Below are 18,807 nucleotides of genomic sequence, written 5' to 3' on the forward strand. Positions count from 1 at the left end.
GTAGTGAACACCGGTGATGTTTTACAATCTCAATAAATGTTTTTTCTGCCATCTTAGACAAAAGTTCTGCAATAGCAAACTATCATTAGACGTGCAGCATTTGAGCAGAAAAGCCTTTAATCTCAGGCTGAAGCCATGTCACATGTTTTAGGAAGGGAGGTGTGCAACTTGTGATGGTTACACCAAGGCTGGATAACCTGCAAATGTGTGTTAAAATCAATATTTTTGTGCAGTCAGACTATTTACAGCAAATCATTTATCTGCCCAATAAAAATAGTATACATTTTTAACTACATTATTATTCGTGAAATAAAGTGATTCAAACAGCTAATGCATCTTTTTATTCTTAATATTACATTGAACTATATTTAAGAACAAGTATTTAATTTTGATTGAACCTGCAGTGCTTCCTTTGTAACATGACTGACATATTAATTGTGTGCAGTACATGTCCCCTGGATTTCATGTCATCAGGAGTGATGTGAGGCTGCACTGACATCACTGCAAAGCATAGGACTCAGAGCAGGGGAATCAAGGAGGAACCCGTGGCTTGGGGGTGCGAGTTTCTATCCGGTGACTGACAAAGAGAAACTCATGGCAGCTGTGGGGAATTGTAAATGAGTATGCACCCGCCTTGGCTTCCTCTTCCTGGCTCAGCGTGGAGAGTGGAGGGGACTGGAGCTTGCTGCGCTGCCATACAGACTGAGATACACAGGCAGGACTGACACTACAGCAGAGACACGCTGCCTGTGTGTGTATATGTGACTTGTATTGCAGTAGTAAGGAAACACTTTGCATGAAATTATATTAACTGCTATGGAGACAGTAGCACTGCAGAGCACGGCACTGCCCACAATGTCTTGCTGTCCTCTCCAGCTGTGAAGGGGTATAAGAACCATAGGGATGGCGACAGGCCCTACCATAGGGTTTGAGCAGGGAGTGACAACTTTTATTTATTGCACTTTTATTTTTCACAATATTTTATTACATTTATATTTTGTCACTTTAAGAATAGTGAGCACTTTTTGTGTAAAGCGCCTTTAAGATCACTTTCACGTAGGCTGTGCCCACAAAACAAATGTATTGCCACCGTCCCGTGCGCTTATTGTAGAAGCGGCGCGACGGCTTGGTCTCAATCGCTGGAAGTCAAGTCAATTTGATTTTTCCAGCGACCGCAGCGTGATGTCGCCGTCACTATAAGCGCAGCCATATTTGTAAAGGGGTAAGAACCAGACAGCCTAAGGTTCTGGGTGTATTATGGGAACAAGGCATTATTGTGAAGCAGACACTGAGCCCTGCAGCTTGGAGCTGGTTCTGCCCCATGTGAGTGTTGCTTGGTGTCACTGGGGGAGATGTAAGATCACCCTGCATAGTAGTAAACTGAACTTTAAAATATCAGTATATACATTAAATGAAAATATTTGTTTTTCCATTTTTTTTTTTACAGTTTCCTCAATCACATGCAGGTTAATGAAAAGAGAAGAGATAATCCTAGTTTTCCTCAAAGTTAACTGCAGGTTTAGTGCCAACCCAACCGTGCCTTGGCATGTTGTTGCTATGCCTGTCATACTCAAACTGTAGGAAACAATGTGCACAAATTGTGGATTGTAAATGTTAATATAATGTGCCCACATGACAATACTTTAAATTGTCATAGGTAAATAATACTAAAACATTAGATGTAGTTGGAGATGCCTTGCTGGAAAGGCATTGGCCAATGGAGTATCAGGCTCTTTTTGATGTGCTTTAAGTCTGTATTTGAGCGGTATCTACTAACCACTGTATGATCATTCAATCTTCATTTATTTTATTGGAAGACTAAAAGATCACTCCGAAATAAGATCCCACACATATTTCATATACTTTTATCCAAACATCCACATCTCATACAGTGTTTAAACTGCAGTTATGATTGTGTATATGCAAACTAAACCATCGAATATGCTGTCAGTCTTGGAGTTGTATAGATGGTAGAAGTAAGATTTTGGTGAAATACTGTATATTTTATTGCAATTGGCACCCCCAATTTTGACTCAATAGGAACATAATTATGTCTGTTCTCCACGTCCTTGATTTTGGAAGCTCTGCCTGTCAAAACCTGGATAGCTGTGCTTTGTTACTACTGCTTCAGCTAAAACCTCAGAAAGCAGCAGGAGAGGGGCTCTATGGCTGAGTTTGCATATTGTGCTGTGCAATATTTTGGGAATATACACATGTATTTATATTATATATATTTCTTCCAGAATGGCGGAAGGAGACAATCAGAGTCAAGCAAATGGCAAACTGGAAGCTGTGACTGTAAACCTGGATCGGGGTGTAGCTGCCATTAAACCAAAGTAAGCATAAAAATGTGATGATGCTCGGTCAAGACAATGATCGTTTAATATTTACACACCACCTCCTAGTTTTTTTTTATTTTTTTGTACACATGTACCAGATTTCATTTTACCTACTGATAACACATTGCGTTTTAACGCAGAATATTATCGTTTATTTGTGAAGCGTCAACATATTCTGCAGCGCTTATATCCCATCATAATGTGTAAAGAGGGAACAATGAATACTTCTACATCAGAATTTTTTTTTTTAAGACTCGCTCTTTTGACCTCACTTTTTTACTTGTAATATTCATGTATTAGCATCCCAAGCACCTTAAAATGTACGCATGGCGCCTGTGCTGTGACCACTGCAACCGGCAACAGTGCAACCTATTCTGCTTTTGTTAGCGTGAGCATTGGCTGCACTGTTGCAGGACGTGGGGATGACTGACAAGGTCAGTCAGAGCTGCGTTGCTTAGTCAGTATGTGTATGTCTGATACACATACCTGCCACCAAAGTGGGTGTGGAAGTGCAGTGACAGCTCCCCCAAAACACACACATTATGGCTCCTCAGATTTTTATATTTTTGTCCACCCCTAGTATACAGGGATATACCAGATAAGCAAACACAGGAAGAGGTCTGATTGCCATTACTAGAAGGAATTTATATTTCCCCTTATGAGACATCGTTGGATAATATTTCACTGGGTTTTTTTATTTGCTTTCCATTGGATCAATATACTGTAAATATAAATATAGGATTTAACTATATAGTCATTGTAGTTTTTATTTACGTAGTGGGCTACAGATTTATTTCCTAAAATTGCCCAAATATATATATATATATATATATATATATATATATATATATATATATATATTTGCATGTCATTTCCCAGAATCCCTTGCTGCAGTGGAAGTGCTGTATGCTGGGTGATAATGGGGAAAGGCGGGGTTGCAGACCTGCCCCTAAGACATGCAGATGAGCATACAGTTGTATTTGCATATATATATATATGTGTGTGTGTGTGTGTGTATTTTGTATTGCGTCTTTTATATTGCTGGGCTATCTAGTGCCCTTTAGTCATGTTAGGAACCTTATAATGTAAATATTAGTTGGTTGAACAGTGGTAAGTGTGTAGGCATTCCAAAGGTTAAATATAAATGGCAAACAATTTAAAAATGCCCCTTGGAAATTCCATAAAATGTTTAAACATACTTTGACAGGAAATGACAAGATGGCTTTAGGAAAGTGGCTGTTTGTCTTTGCACTTATGGTAAACAATTTTTAGTCATACAGATTTCAAATAATGGTCAAAGGGCACATACTTGTGTCACTTGCAGATGAGCAGCCGTTTATGCTCCCGCTAGCATGTTGCAGCAAGACACAACGCTCCAGTGGGAGCTGACACCATTGTAAAGTCATTAGTCGTGTGCAAAAACAGGGGCGGGGCTGACACACCAGCGGGTGCAGTAACGCCTACCACATCTGTAGTATAAAGTCTTTCTAAAAATATATATATCAGTAGTATATTCACCTATGGACACAAGCAATAGATTAGTTCAACCTTTCAGGATCTTATTGCTCCATAAAATTCTTCCCTCTGCAAATTCAGTTCTTATAGTCAGACAGTTTATTACACATAGCATCCAAAGTTTGAACATTGTTATATATGGTTTGCTGACTCTAATACATTCTTCCTCATTACATCCCAACGAATATTACAACCATAGTAGTGTTCCGCCATATGACACATTTGAAGTGTCAAAAGACCCCTTACATCCCCCATTCACAGCTTAGGCCGCGATTATGTCAGCGTGAGCGTTGGAAACATGTACTAGGCTGGAGGTGATCGGGAGCCGTGGGCGGGTTCGCCCTCATTGGCTGAACCGCTCGCGTGACGTGGCCGTCGCGCTGCAAAAACAATTTAATTTGTCTCCTCTGTTATCTGTCGCTCCGTAGTGCTTGATCGCGCGCACTATGTGCGCCTTCATTGGTCTACATGAATTTGTTCCGACATCGCGAGCATGCGCCCCACCACTGTAATCGCGGTCTTAGTAGGAAGGCGCTTAAATCATAAACACTAGATTCTAGTGGACACAACACAATTAGCAATATATATTTTTTACATAAAAAAAGAACTACATTTACTAAACCATTACTTGACTTGGAGTCACTGACCTAGGCTATATGCAAACTTTGATTACAACAAATGCAGCCCAAAATATCAGTTTAACTTGTGTGTTTGTAATTAATATGGTTTTATTTTATTTTTGTGTGTGTTTGCATCTCCTTTTAGGTATTTAACTACCAAGGAACAATTTCACTCTTTCATAGATGCCGAAGGCAAAGAGACAAAGGGAGCTAGTTTGGAGCAAGGTGACAACGAGGCCAGAAGTAAGGTAACTACAGATGAGCTGACTGAACCGGAAGCAAAAAGGATTAAGTTGGATGATGCAGGCAGAGGGAACGATGAGCAGAGCCAAAAAAGCAAAGAGGAAAAGCAAGATAAAAAAAGAGCCAGAGGACAGAACAAGAGTCGACCTTACATGAAGCCATCGTATTTTGAGGAAAAGAGGTTGTGTCCATCAATTACACGGGTATGTTAATAGGCTATTAGAATATTTTATTTTGAAAGAATTGTTAAGATATGTTGGTGGCTCGATTTGTTTTTGTTTTTTTTATTTGGCAAAAATAGTGTAAAAAAATTAGTAGATGCTATTACTCGTACTGAGCTGAAATCCTTGGAATTCCTTCTGGAATGCAAACTGTATATCGTGACGCTTCAGAAAGAGGTTCAGGAAGTGGTTATAGCTTCTGGTAATGCAGTAATCCCGCCTTTCTGATTGAAATTTTTTTTATTATATTTTTTTTAACATTTAAACCGTGGGGTTCGCTAGAGAATAACTGGTTTAGTTGCCAGTTCCTTCTTCCTCAGGGAAATTAGAATGGCCGCTAAACCACATGGGTACCGTGGGTCAATAGGAAACCACAACATCAGGGGATAGAGTTGCAACTTCTTATTGAATTACTTTTTAAATATCCAAGTAACACTGACAACTACACTATTTTGATAACTGGGAGGTCCTAAAGCCTAAAAATAATACGGTTTAGCTCTGGATGACACCATTCTTTTAAAACAAAATTATAAAAAAATGTTTATAAAAGTTTTTTAAAAACCAGTACCCCAAGTGGGCAGTGTTGCTGCTTTTAAATATTATTCCTGATTCTTAAAAGAAAAGCCATGAGTGGTGATTGGCCGAGTCGAATATATTGCATGGAGGAGTCGATTATATTTTTATATTATACATTTTCATTTGTATCATACCATTTATTGTATTTTAGCCATCATAATGACCTATCTGACCTGCCTTGGTGCTTTCCCTTTATTCTCGTATTTCTGTTATTTTTGTATATGTTTGTATGTTCAAACTAGACGATGCATCAACAATAAAAGACTGTGCACTTATCATAGAGTTAAGAACTTCTACATTAAATTGTACAAGGAGACAGAACATAATCCAACAGAGGAACAGCGAGAAGACACCACCTATGATGAACCATGAGTCCTTCCAGAAGAAGTGGCAAAGCCAATAAAATCCATGACAAGGTTCCCGGGAAAGAAGGAATTACAACTGAAATCTTGAAAGAAGCTAGGGAAGAAGTACAAAAAATCCTTTCAAAACTCTTTACATGATGCTTGAACAGGAAAATTCCAGAACGGAAAAATGCCATTCTCATCCACTAGAAAGGAGACAGAAGACCTTCAAGAACTACAGACTGATCAGTCCAATTTAAATCACTTTTCACAAGAATTTCACAAAGATCCTTCCTAAGCGGCTGCAACAGACCCTGGACTGCGCCAGCCTAGGGAACGAGCGGGATTTCGCAATGGATACAACAGAATGGGCCATATCCAAGTCATACAAGAAGTGATTTCCTGAAGTAATGAATATGATTTACGCCTCATTTTAGGATTTGCAGATTATGAAAAAAGCCTTTCATTCTGTCTCCACCTCAGCAGTTTTTAATGCATTAAGAAGACAAAATGTTGAAGTGTACATTGATAGTATATGAAACATTTACAAAAATGCCACATCAACCTTTAGATTACATGAAGATAGACGGAAGATAAAGATCAGCAAGGGAGTGCGACAGGGAGATACCATTGTCGCCAATGTTTTTCACAGAAACACCCGAAGAATTGGGAAGAAAAGGGAATCAAAGTCATCGGGGAATACTTGAATCAACTACAATTTGCCAATCACGTTATTTTTGCCACAAATCCAGAAGACATCCAGCCATCAAAGAATTGCTGAACCAAGTAAGAAAGTGGGGGCCTCTATATGAATCACAGCAAGACGAAACTACTGATCCACAAATGAGTCAACTCTGCAAAGATTAAAATAAATGGAATGCAACTGGATGAAGTTGAAGACTTTCTACATTTGCCAGCAAGTAACAATGGATGGAAACCTTTTGAACGAAGTCAATAGGAGAATGAAGAGGGCATTTAGAAGAAACGAGACAATCTTTCATGGGCACATTCCAAAGGAAAATGTTCTAACAGTGTATTCTGCCTGTGTTCACTTATCAATGTGAAACTTGGACCCTAAATGCGAAGATAATTCAGAAGTTTCAGACAACTCAACAAAGTATGGAGCAATATATGCTAGATATTACACTAAAAGGCAGTAAAAAGAATAATTGGGTTCGAAACCACACGTCTGTGACATCGCACGGGTGAAGAAATTAAAGATAATAAGATCTATATCCGTCATCAATATGTGGCTGTACAAAATTCAGATTATTTTTTTTTCCTTGCAATATTAAAATAGCTGGTGGGGGGGGGGGCGAAACCCAGTCTATGTTCGTGAAGAAAAATCAAACTGCGTCAGAGTAATATAAAAGGACTAGGCAGGATTAAACAATTGATTGGTGTTGTCTTACCTTAAGTTATAGTAGAAAGCTTGATTTATGTAGCATATTATGTGTATACGTTAATTTACTAATAGTGGTTTTTTTTTCTCTCAATAGGAATGTGCCAATAAATGTTTTTTTGGTGAGAAATGCAAGTTTTTGCATGACGTTGGTAAATACATGGCACAAAAGCCAGCTGATATTGGTCCAAATTGTCATCTGTTTGAGACTCTTGGAAAATGCATCTACGGTGTTACATGCCGTTTTGCCAAATCACACTTATCTGAAGACTTCAAAAATGTAATCAATGAAGAACACATCAAGCAGTTAGAAGGCAAGTTGTTTGTGAAAAACAGTCTGAGCAAAGACCTACAGCAGGAGTTGCGTAAAAGAAAAGTTTCCTTTGAGAAAACCGATCAGTATTTAAAGCTTTTGAACAAATCGAGCAAGACGGGGAATGTGAGCGGCAAAGCAAGGGACAGTGTTACTGACCAAGCTTCTCCGGTGGACTGCAATCCGGCCATTACATGCAATAAGAAGACAGCCAGTGAAGGTGAAACTGTGCTTTCTGCAGGCGAAATCAACAAAGATCCTGAAAGTGAAATCAACAAAGATTCCGCCAAGCAAATGACTGCAGATACACAAATGAAAACGGTAGTAGGAGCAGTGACGGACGAAGATGTTATAAAGCTCAGACAGTGTGAGAAGAAAACGGTGAGTAATTTTGGCAATTTAAACTTGGTGCAAGTTTAAAGCTGCTAAGTTATATAGTGTATATCATGTCCGTAACTGCTTGGTTTCAGTTGTAGAATTTCTGCATACTGCTCACTGATCGAACATACATTTATTAAAGGGAGATCTCGACTTGCTTTGAATGAGGTTCCTTTTTTCTTTGATAAAAATGGTGCTGTTTTTACACTGGTTTTGCTCCTGTTATGCAGCTGTGAGACTTTAGTAAATCAACTGCTTGGAGTTATAAATGAAATCTTTTATGTGGTTGGGATAGTTTTTTGTTGAATTGTCATGATATTTTCCTTCATCACTATAAGGTTTGTTGACTTAAAATATGAGCAGCAGTAACATTTTGTATTATTCCACTAAGGGGTGTTAAAAATTACAGCAAATCTTATAGGGCCCTCCTGGGTTGTAACTGCAAGTCAGGAATAGTCCAACATTGCTTTGCAGCTTCTACTGCATTCATTGGAATAAAGACAAGCTAATAAACTGATGTTCACGTGAATATTTGATAATGTTACAGTATGTAACAAGCTTGTCTCTAAAACCAAGTAATGAGAAGAAGTGGACACATTAGATTGTAAAGAAATAAAATCTTTTTGTTGGGGATGGATTACGTGGACATTTTTGGAATAGTCTTTGCTAATATAATTCTTGCAATACCATAAATAATTGAAACATAACCCTGTCCTCTCTGTGGTCAAGATAATGGACATAAAATCGTAAGCGGATTAAACCTTTGTAATTGTTATGGTCACATGACAGAACGTCGTACAGGTACTCGCTGTTTAAAAATGTCAAATAAGAAAGAAATGGATATAAATTGGATTATAGCATTTAGAACTGAAGCCAAAGGACTTTGGCCCAGATCCACAAAAGGGTGCCAAGCTTTAGAACACTAAAGGTATGCCAACGTTTTGCACCCTTTTGTTGATCTGGACCTTTTGTCTAATTCTGATAGGTTAATACTGTAATTGTTTCCTTTTTTTTTTTTCCCTCTGTAGATTGACTTCAGAAACAAGCTTTACCTCGCCCCCTTAACTACGGTATTGCTATTTCATTTGATGTGACGCCTGCAAACTATTTTTCTGAACTTTATTTACTGGTGTACTGTCAATAAAAAGTATCACTTTGTCGTAACGTGACATCTGTATCTCTGTCTATCCAACTCTGAAATTAGTTAATGAAAAATTGAGGATGGTTAGGGTAAATGTTTAAAAATAGTTACTCAATTTCTGTGTTTTCACATTACAAATCATAGATATGTAGCCCACAAATTGTAAATGTCCAACACCTTTTTTTGCACTTAGTTTTAACGTACACCGGGTTTAGTGACTGAGATTCATTTACCCCAATATTCTGCACTATATTTCTTAAACCACACAATCACAATATATATTGCAACTATACACAATATACTTTTAATGTTTCCCTTTGGGTGTTGACATACCTGCATGGACTATTTTGACCATGAATCTTCATATCTCAGCTCTTGAAAGAGACTTTCAAGCTCGTTGTTTGTAATAATGCAGTACTTGCCCCTCCTCTCATAGTGATGAGAGCCAGTACTGTTAACTGACAGAGGTGGCTGCTTCTCTGCATCAAAAGTGGCTGAAATTAAAGTTGTGATGAAGAATTCCATGTAATGTCAATCGATTCTATAGATTACATATGGGTAGAGAGAGACTGAGAAATAATCATTTTAACTACAGTTCTGTATGTGCACTCCTGATTATAATCCTTTAATAAATAAAGTCACACCCAAGTATGCAAAGGTGTATATTGGTAAATGTGAAACACCAGACAAAGCTTATACACATAGATAAGGATATATGTTCATTATACAGTATCAGTGAAAGGTACTAGTTACAGTGATAAAAATGGGGGTATCTTAATTATGATCGTTTCACCGTCACAACAGCTTCCGTGGAAGAAGCCGTAATTAAACTAATTATTTTTTTTTCTCTCTCTCTCCCCATATGTTCTCATCAGCTTCCCGGAAGCTTAAAGTTTGTTCTATATACTGTAGAATCTCCAATTCTATAGATTGAATGAGGAGAACATTTCGCCTGTAGAAGAAAAAATATGCAGACAGAAGTGACTTTCAGAAGTATTGTAGAAAGTAGTAGTAGCAGCCTGTGCATAGGGTAACAGAAGTAGAATTGATGTGATTTGTATTATTGTTTTGACAAATAAAAAAGAATGGACATTTTTACTAAATAATTTCCCCCTTTCCACCTGTTTAGTGTGGTAATCTCCCTTTCAGAAGAATATGCAAGCGTTATGGAGCAGACATTACATGCGGCGAGATGGCCATGTGCACAAATCTCCTTCAGGGCCAGTCTTCTGAATGGGCATTGTTAAAACGGCATCATTCGGAGGACCTTTTTGGTGTACAGGTCTGTCGCCGTTTTAAACTAGAGGGGGCTTGAATCAAAGTTTGTAATGTGACTAAATTGGTATCTTCTTCTTGCAGCTTGAGGGTTCTTTTCCTGATACTATGACCAAGTGTGCTGAACTGCTCAACAGGACCATTGATGTAGATTTTGTGGATATAAATGTTGGATGTCCAATAGATTTGGTATACAAAAAGGTAGGCATGTTTTCATTGGTGGGATTGCTTTTATAGTTCATTTATAACCATGTATAAACCAGGCGATAGCTGACCAGTGTGTTCACTTATGAGAACAGTTAATTATACAGTTAAAGATTTATTTTAATTATTTTAGTAAGCCTTGCGGCACGTTAACCCGAAACCAATTAACATGTTATTTTTTTTATTATCTGTAATATAGGGTGGTGGCTGTGGTTTAATGAGCAGAATTAACAAATTTGAACAAATTGTGAAAGGAATGAACTCGGTAAGTCTGAGATCAGATGAACATTATAATTGTGAGAGATCTTTTAGCAGCAGCTATTTTATCAAGGGCAAAAGCACCGTCCCAGGTGATGAAGGTTGAGTTAGGAAGTAACTGTAATTCCCGTGTTCAACCTTTTTGGGGTCTATTTCCTGTAAAAACTGCGTAATGTCCAAAGCTCCTTGCAAAGTCTTTGCTGCTACCTTGACTGTAGCTGGTGTTGCCTTCCTCGGTGCCGCCCAAGTGATATTTTTCTATGTTGCACAATTTCGGAACACACGGGAATTTAATGGAAAGAATGTTCAATCACTAACAGATTAAAGCAGCTAAACCCAAACCCAACATGTTAACGTTGGCTCTACAAAATGACAGAAAATGTGAGAAGTAGATAACGTAGAATACTTTGTCATTAATTAAAGGGGCATTTCCTCTTGCCTGATTTTGCTGGTTTTTGTTTTAATTAATGCAACAGTTTCTTGCCTTTATGGCAATGCCATTATCTAAGCTGCCGATTGATCTGCTATCCCTTGATCGATCAGTGAAGATCCTGCTTCCCAGGGAATGCCTGGGAACTTCCTAAATGGTTGCTATAGCAAACCAAGTAAAAGCCCTGGGACATAGTACATACTTTGGTGCTGCTGCTCGCTCTTGCTTGCTGCCGCTCGCTCTACCAGGAGCTTTTTGCTGTCCTGGCAGAGGAGACAGCAAGCGCGCTTGGGTGGCGGGTATCACTGTGTGTGTGTGTGTGTGTGTGTGTGTGTGTGTGTGTGTGTGTGTGTGTGTGTGTGTGTGTGTGTGTGTGTGTATTATATAATATTTTAAAACATTTACAAAAAAAGACATGTGAGAATAAATTATTTATTAACATTGTGCAACTTTGATAAATATATTCACACACATACAACACACATACAACACACACACACAGACACAGACACACGCACAGACACGCAGACACACGCGCACGCACACAGGCACACGCACACAGACACACACAGACACACACACACATACACACACATACACACACACACACAGGCACATATATATATATAATCACACACACCACCTTGCTGCCACCACTGCTCCGGGACACAACCCCTTCCTCTCCACCCCCCCCAGCGGCAGCGCAACACCCCTGCATCTCCCGCGCATCTCCCGCGCATCTCCCGCGCATCTCCCGCGCATCTCCCGCGCTGGCAGGGAGACGGGCACAGGGATCGGGGCAGAAGGGGGGGACAGCACCAGCTCACCTTCCCTCCTACACACACCTCTGTGCTGCCTCTGTCTGGTCTGGTGGCTCTGTAGGACCGGCTGCAGCCCCATTGGATGGGAGCGGTCACGTGACCGCTCCTCCGCTTCCCCGAGCGGCAAATTTCAAACTTGCCTGTCTCGGGGAAGTTTCTCAGCCTCCGCACGCATCAGCGCGCATGCGGAGGGAGAAACTATAGCCGCGCTGATAACAGATGCAGGGGCTTTGTGCACCTGTTCAGCGCGGCTCAGCGACGCTGAGTGCACTATGTCCTGGGCCTAAGTCATAAAAAGAGCTTAAAGAGTGGGGGGAAAAGAAAAAAATACATTATCTAATACACAACTTTTTAAATCAAAGAGGATTTTTAATGAACTGCTGCTTTTAATCTATTTTTACTACCACCAATGTTATTGAAATGCATTTTACAGTGCAGGCACATTTTATTAGTAGTATCTTGGAAATACTTTTCTTCTGATAAAAACCCAGATATCAGTCCCTAGCTGAAGTTTACAGACTTTCCGCAGTTTGTAAAAGTAAATGACGTATATATTTCAAAAGTATTGTGTGTTTCAATTACAATAATTTTACAGGGCTAAACTTTAATTGAAGATATGACATAGAACATTGCATTACTGATTCCTCCAGGAGTAGATAAGTTATAAAGCAGCTACAGTATATGTCAGTATTTCATTTGTCTTATCTGTAGGTACTTGATGTTCCATTGACTGTGAAGATCAGAACTGGAGTGCAGGAAAAAGTTAACCTTGCTCATAAACTTATTCCAAACCTCAGGGAATGGGGCGTCTCACTGGTTACTGTAAGTCCACCTTTTACTAAAGCTGTACAAATATATTTTCACCTTCTGAAACATGGATTAGAATTTCAGTCCTCAATCTGTACTAACATCAAAGGGAGTGAGCAATTACCAGCACTCACATGGACTTCAACCAGGTATTTTTTTATTATCAATGTTGGTAATAAAATAATCTGTTCAAAGTCCATGGGAGTGCCAGTAAATTGCTCATTTTCTTGGGATACCCGTGGTGGACCCAGAGGCTGCTGTGCACCTTGGACATTTCACTATATTATGTATTCGTATATTTGCCTTACTTTTTTTTTGTTTTGTTGAAGTGTGTTGGCACTCACATGAAAGAGAACCGTCTTAAAATTCTTCACTGGAGGTATATGACCACAGTTAAACTTTAAGCTATATCGCCTTTTCCTTCCCCTTGTTGAAGAAATTGTAACAAAAGAGTGACCTCCATATCTGATGGAGATTTAATTGTGCATTATTTTATTTTTCTTCAGTATCGTCTTTACCCGCCATCATTTCCCTTGCCCAATGGAGTTTTACCCACGTAATCATTTTTGCCTATATTTGTAATCTCTGATTTAATGCAATTCCTCTTGGCAACCTTCCCCCTGCTGCATTACCTTTTTGTAACCCCTTCCATACAAAACTCAATAAATATTTGGTATAAAAAAAATATATGTATCTTTAAATGTGTTTTGGCTTACTTTGTCATTGTAGCTTCATGGAAGATCCAGGGAGCAACGGTACACAAAACTTGCTGATTGGGAATACATAGATTATTGTGCTAAAATAGCCAGCCCACTCCCTCTGTTTGGTACGTATCACTAATGGTCTATAGGGCAGAAGTGTGTTAATGTGGTGTGGAACTACTAAATGTTTGATGTAGAGATACTTCTATGTGTGTACATTTTTTGGGGGGTATGTATGTGTATATGGATCACTATAAAATAGAAGACCACACGGAAAAAAAACTCTCATAGTGTAGACCATTTAATTCCAACTGTTCTAGAATGAACATAAAATTGATGCACTCACACACCCTTCTTGATATAAAGCACATTAAGTCCGGTCTGGCCTGTCTTTAATGTCCACACAAGACCTCTGAAAACAAGCCATGCAATATTCCCTTTGTCCGGATATGCACATGCCTCTCCATGCCTGCGCGTTTCTTTGCGCTCTTACTGGGACATGCCGTCACTTCCCGGAGGTTTCATCAGAAAGACACAGATCCCGCCCAGGGTCAACATCGGTTTGTGTCTCCTGTACCTCTCTTACGGAACCTCCGGGAAGTGACGTCCTGTCTCAGCTGGAGCGTGAAGACATGGAGAACCGCGGAGGAGAGGCGTCCGGACGGAGTGTATAGTGTGTGGCTTTCCATGCTTTCAATGACTTCTTCTGTGATTACCAGGAAACGGTGACATATTGTCTTTTGAAGATGCCAATCAAGCAATGCAGACTGATGTCTCAGGAGTCATGCTGGCAAGGTTAGAGATTTCTATTTATATATTACAATTCTGCACAGCAGAAGGGGGAAAGGATATGGACAAAACACTACTATTTAGCTATACATTTTGTGAAACAATGCTAGATGATCTTAGATATATAATGGACCTTGAAGTTTGAGTTAGGATATGATAGAACATTTAGTGATGCCTTACATTTTAACAGAATATTTAACACAACAGATAATTAAGCATACTACCAAATATATGCGCCCCACGTCTGAACATTTACTGAACAGTGACTGACCTTTTACTAAATATACTGTATGCCGTCATCTTAAACTTTTAAAGTCATTACAATCTCAAACAAAAATGGTTAGTAAGGAGTTTGTTTCTGTTCCTAGGACTTTGGTTTGACACTGTGGGTGTTTTTGCCCATAGGTTATCCGCAAGTTACAAATGGTCACAGTGTGCTTTATTTATGTAAATGTGAATCTTTGTCATACAACTTAAGTGCCAGTTGAGCTGGCGCACACACTCGCACCTGAAGGATTAAAATGTGCGTCTACAAATGCCTTCTTCAGAGCAAGAAAAATCACTTGCGTTGCATATTTTGTAGAAATGACTCTAGTAGTTTTTGGTGTTGGAAAGGACAGCAGCAAATTCCAGAATGGTTTTGTAGTGACATTTTTGTTTTATATTGTTCACTAAATTATATTGAACTAATCAATTACCTACCCTGTCTGATTGCAGAGGGGCACTGGTCAAACCTTGGCTTTTTACTGAGATAAAAGAGCAGCGCCATTGGGATATTACTTCGGGAGAAAGGTTGGAAATTCTCCGGGACTTTACAAATCATGGTCTAGAGCACTGGGGGTCAGATGCCCAAGGAGTGGAGAAAACAAGAAGGTTTATGCTGGAGTGGCTGTCCTTTCTATGCAGGTATGGTGATTTCAGTAATGATAATAGTCTGTAAACAGTCATGTTTTAATCAAAATACTGTGTACTGTATTTCCAATTATTCCACCGAAAAATATTTACTTTCTGGTTCCTAAAATACTCACTCACAAAAAGTTCTGCAAATAGCATAGCGAGTGAATACACTGATTAAGATGTGCTGTCTTTGCATATCATTCGCAAGGCAGGGGTGTGATTGTGTAAATTTATATCCCTACATCATTATTTTAGGAGAGGGGGGAATTTAAAAATAGATTTTGCACAAATGTTGAATCATGACAATTTGAAAAGAAATGTAAGAAGGTGTTTTTTTTTTGTCTGCTTTTAAAGAACACATTTTGATTCTTTTAACTTAAATATAATAAAGAGATCTATAAATGACAACATATGCTACAGGAATAGTAAATGACACAAGTTGTATTATACTATATTTGCAATAAACATTTCACCTTATTCACTTTTGTTTATCAGCTTGCAAAAAGACTTCTAATTTTGTGGTACTGATGTTGCTATACAATTAACTTAACTCATCAGGAACGTGAAGTCAGCCCTGTGGGATCAATTACAAAAACTAGGGATTCATTGTACTGTAACATCTTCACGTTTCTTTTATTCTGACATATTGTTTGTGCAAATTTTCATGGTTGCAACACCCTGAGTATTATCCAATTTGTTTCCACCGTCCTTAATTCCTTTCTCCCTTTCCCCCTGCATATAGGTATGTTCCGGTTGGCTTATTGGAACATGTACCTCAAAAGATTAATGAGAGACCCCCTTACTACTTAGGTAGAGACTATATGGAGTCTTTAATGGCCAGTCAAAATGTGACTGACTGGATTAAGATAAGGTAGGTAAAATTCACCGAAGCCAATTACTAAAAGATGCTTACTGCATTGTTCATAGCATCATTACAGTAGGTTTACAATGTCAAACTGTCCAAGATAGTAAATGAAGTTTAAAAAAAATAAATAAAAAAAAATAATGTGTAGTAATTGTAAGTGGTCACTCTTTTTTGTTTTGTTTAATTCGAAGTAGATTTTTGTGTGGGATTGTAATTTAATGTTTATTACGTTGGTTAATGGATTGGTTATTGTAGACACAACACACACACTGGATAAGTGCAATTGGAAGTTCTCAACAAAAGTGTGTGTCAGAGCACCCAAGTTCTGTGTTTATTTGAACAATTAGATGGTCATAAAAAGCATACATTAGTTGTTAGCAAGACAGATACTGAAATTACATGTCTCCCACAGTATTAAGCCTGTTTAGGTCACTTAAACAGGAGACTGGTATATAAAGATAATGACTTTCCAAGAGTGGACATGCAAAAGAGGATCCTGAGTGCCATGTTTATGCTGCCATGTGTCAATTTCAGCAGGAATTTCTTAGAATGTAAAAATACAGTGATAACTAGATTTAGATGCGGCCTACATTGCCGCCTTCACATGTATACCTCTGGGTTGCTTGAAATAATGCAAAAAGGTATATATAATTGCTAGGCTGTAAGATTGATTGACAAATCTACCATCAACTACAATGAATAAAGAAATAGTCTGCCTAGAACAGCACATCCATATTATCTTTAAACACTTCCTATCTAAGGGAACACCTATACCGTTTTGGTTTCTGGTATTACATGTAGACCTATGCCTAAATCTGCCACCTCTCCTTGTGAATAACTTTGTCCTTTTTTTTTTTTCTTTATTCCTGAGTCACTCAGCTTTGTTTCTTGGATGATTGTCCCTCCGGTTCAGCTCTGTTGATACAAATTTCTTTGCAGACTTGCAGCAGTGTCACCCGACACAATCAACAGGTCCATAGGACATGCGCGTAGTAGGTCGAATTCTTAGGATATTCTCTCCCCGGCTCGTAGCTCTCTAGGGCTGCAGGCGTCCCAGATCAGCGGTGCGGCTCCAACTCCACAAACCGTTCAGCCTCTCTGGATGATGTCATTGCTCTCGGCTCTCAGCTGTTCACGGCTGCGGGCTCTTCCACAATAACCCTACGCATTTCAAGACATGAGGAAGAGACACATTTTCACGTCTCGAAACGCCTAGGGTTATTGTGGAGGACTTAAGAGGACCCCGTAGCTGAGAACAGCTGAGAGCCAGGAGCAGTGACATCCAGAGAGGCCGAGTTTTGAGAGAGGTGACGAGGTTTGTGGAGTCGGAGCCGCACAGCTGATCTGGGATGCCTGCAGCCTAGGGAGCTACGAGCTGGGGAGAGAATATACTAAGCGTTCGCCCTACTACGCGCATGTCCTATGGACCTGTTGATTGTGTCGGCTGCTGCAAGTCTTCAAAGAAATTTGTATCAACAGAGCTGATCCGGAAGGACAATCATCTGAGCGGGTTTGGCTTTGATTAGACTTATTCTATCAGGTTTATTTGCCCAGGCGCCATAAAGGTATTTTTGTTTCACTAGATTCATTCTCTGCTTTAAACAGCAAAGGCTTTTTAGGCAGCAACTGGACTTCTTTTGCAATGGATTTATGATGAATCATTTATTATTGCACCAATATTGTTTATACACGAGTTAAGTATTTTATGTCACTAGCGCTTATTGCACTAATATTCACCCACTTGTGTTTCTTGGATGTTTACTACATACCATGAAATATTTCCCAAACAGAGCTTATACCTTTCTTTTATTTAAAGATAGATACTGCTTGGCACCTATTATTTTTTTTTTTTTTGGGCAAGGGATGGGGTCCATATAACTCCAAGTGAAACAGGCACCAGAAATGAGATTTCAGACTTGTAAGGTCTTTTGTTCATTGTACCTGTGAATACGGTGTGCCGCGGATCTTACCTGTCAGTGCGTTGTGATATTATAAACTGTTCTCATGTCCATCCTCCTTGGGTACTATAGCTCTTTGTTCTGCTAGAAACGTAAGCAATTGCTTCGAGTGGCTTCCTTGTCCGTCAAATTGCAGCTCCAGATCTTTATTTCACATTTTTAAGGACTCCAGGACTCGTCTCTACATATTACTACAGACTTTGTCTTGCATAGAATAGCCATTGTACGTTTCAACACACCTCTTCCTTTAGCCAAGATTAACTAAAGGTACGCTAAGCCGTACCAATATTTAAAGGGAAGTGGACATAACATGTTACACAACAATGTCCATGCACTGTACTTCTTTCAGCTGCACTATTAAAGGAATTCAGTTTGTACACCCAGAAGACCATTAAGATGGGTACAGTACTTCTCTTAAAGAGAATGGCGCTGTAACTACTATGGTGCACATCAGTTACACTGCAACAATGCATTTCTGTAATATAATTTGTAACAGTTTCTTCTTTGTCTTGTTCCAATGAAAATCATTGTATTTTTTGTCATTACAGTGAGATGCTTTTGGGACCTGTTCCTCACCATTTCACCTTCCTGCCGAAGCACAAAGCTAACTCTTATAAATAGGATTGCAGCATTCCAATGTATTTTTAATTTGTTGAATACATGGAAATACTTACTTTAAATTGCTTTTTAAATAAAAATGTTATGAAATA

General features: G+C 39.0%; 1 protein-coding gene across 5 annotated transcripts; it reads left to right on the forward strand.

The window, feature by feature from the left end:
• Positions 1 to 595: 595 nt before the first annotated feature.
• Positions 596 to 18,807, forward strand: DUS3L (dihydrouridine synthase 3 like). 5 transcript variants are annotated; one of them, XM_075587401.1, is made up of 15 exons: positions 626 to 779; positions 1,448 to 1,544; positions 2,244 to 2,336; positions 4,620 to 4,920; positions 7,358 to 7,954; positions 8,980 to 9,021; positions 10,222 to 10,374; positions 10,452 to 10,568; positions 10,771 to 10,836; positions 12,792 to 12,902; positions 13,617 to 13,713; positions 14,308 to 14,383; positions 15,095 to 15,283; positions 16,017 to 16,145; positions 18,646 to 18,807. In XM_075587401.1, exons 3-15 carry the CDS (start codon positions 2,245 to 2,247, stop codon positions 18,716 to 18,718), a joined length of 2,043 nt encoding a protein of 680 aa, XP_075443516.1. In that variant the 5' UTR covers positions 626 to 779; positions 1,448 to 1,544; position 2,244; the 3' UTR covers positions 18,719 to 18,807. The 5 variants fall into 5 exon arrangements, with proteins under 5 accessions (XP_075443513.1, XP_075443512.1, XP_075443516.1 ...); XM_075587400.1 differs by having other exon boundaries at positions 626 to 749; XM_075587398.1 differs by lacking the exon at positions 1,448 to 1,544 and having other exon boundaries at positions 596 to 749.

The sequence above is a fragment of the Ascaphus truei genome, chromosome 2 (genome assembly GCF_040206685.1).
Source record: "Ascaphus truei isolate aAscTru1 chromosome 2, aAscTru1.hap1, whole genome shotgun sequence".
Lineage (NCBI taxonomy): Eukaryota > Metazoa > Chordata > Amphibia > Anura > Ascaphidae > Ascaphus > Ascaphus truei.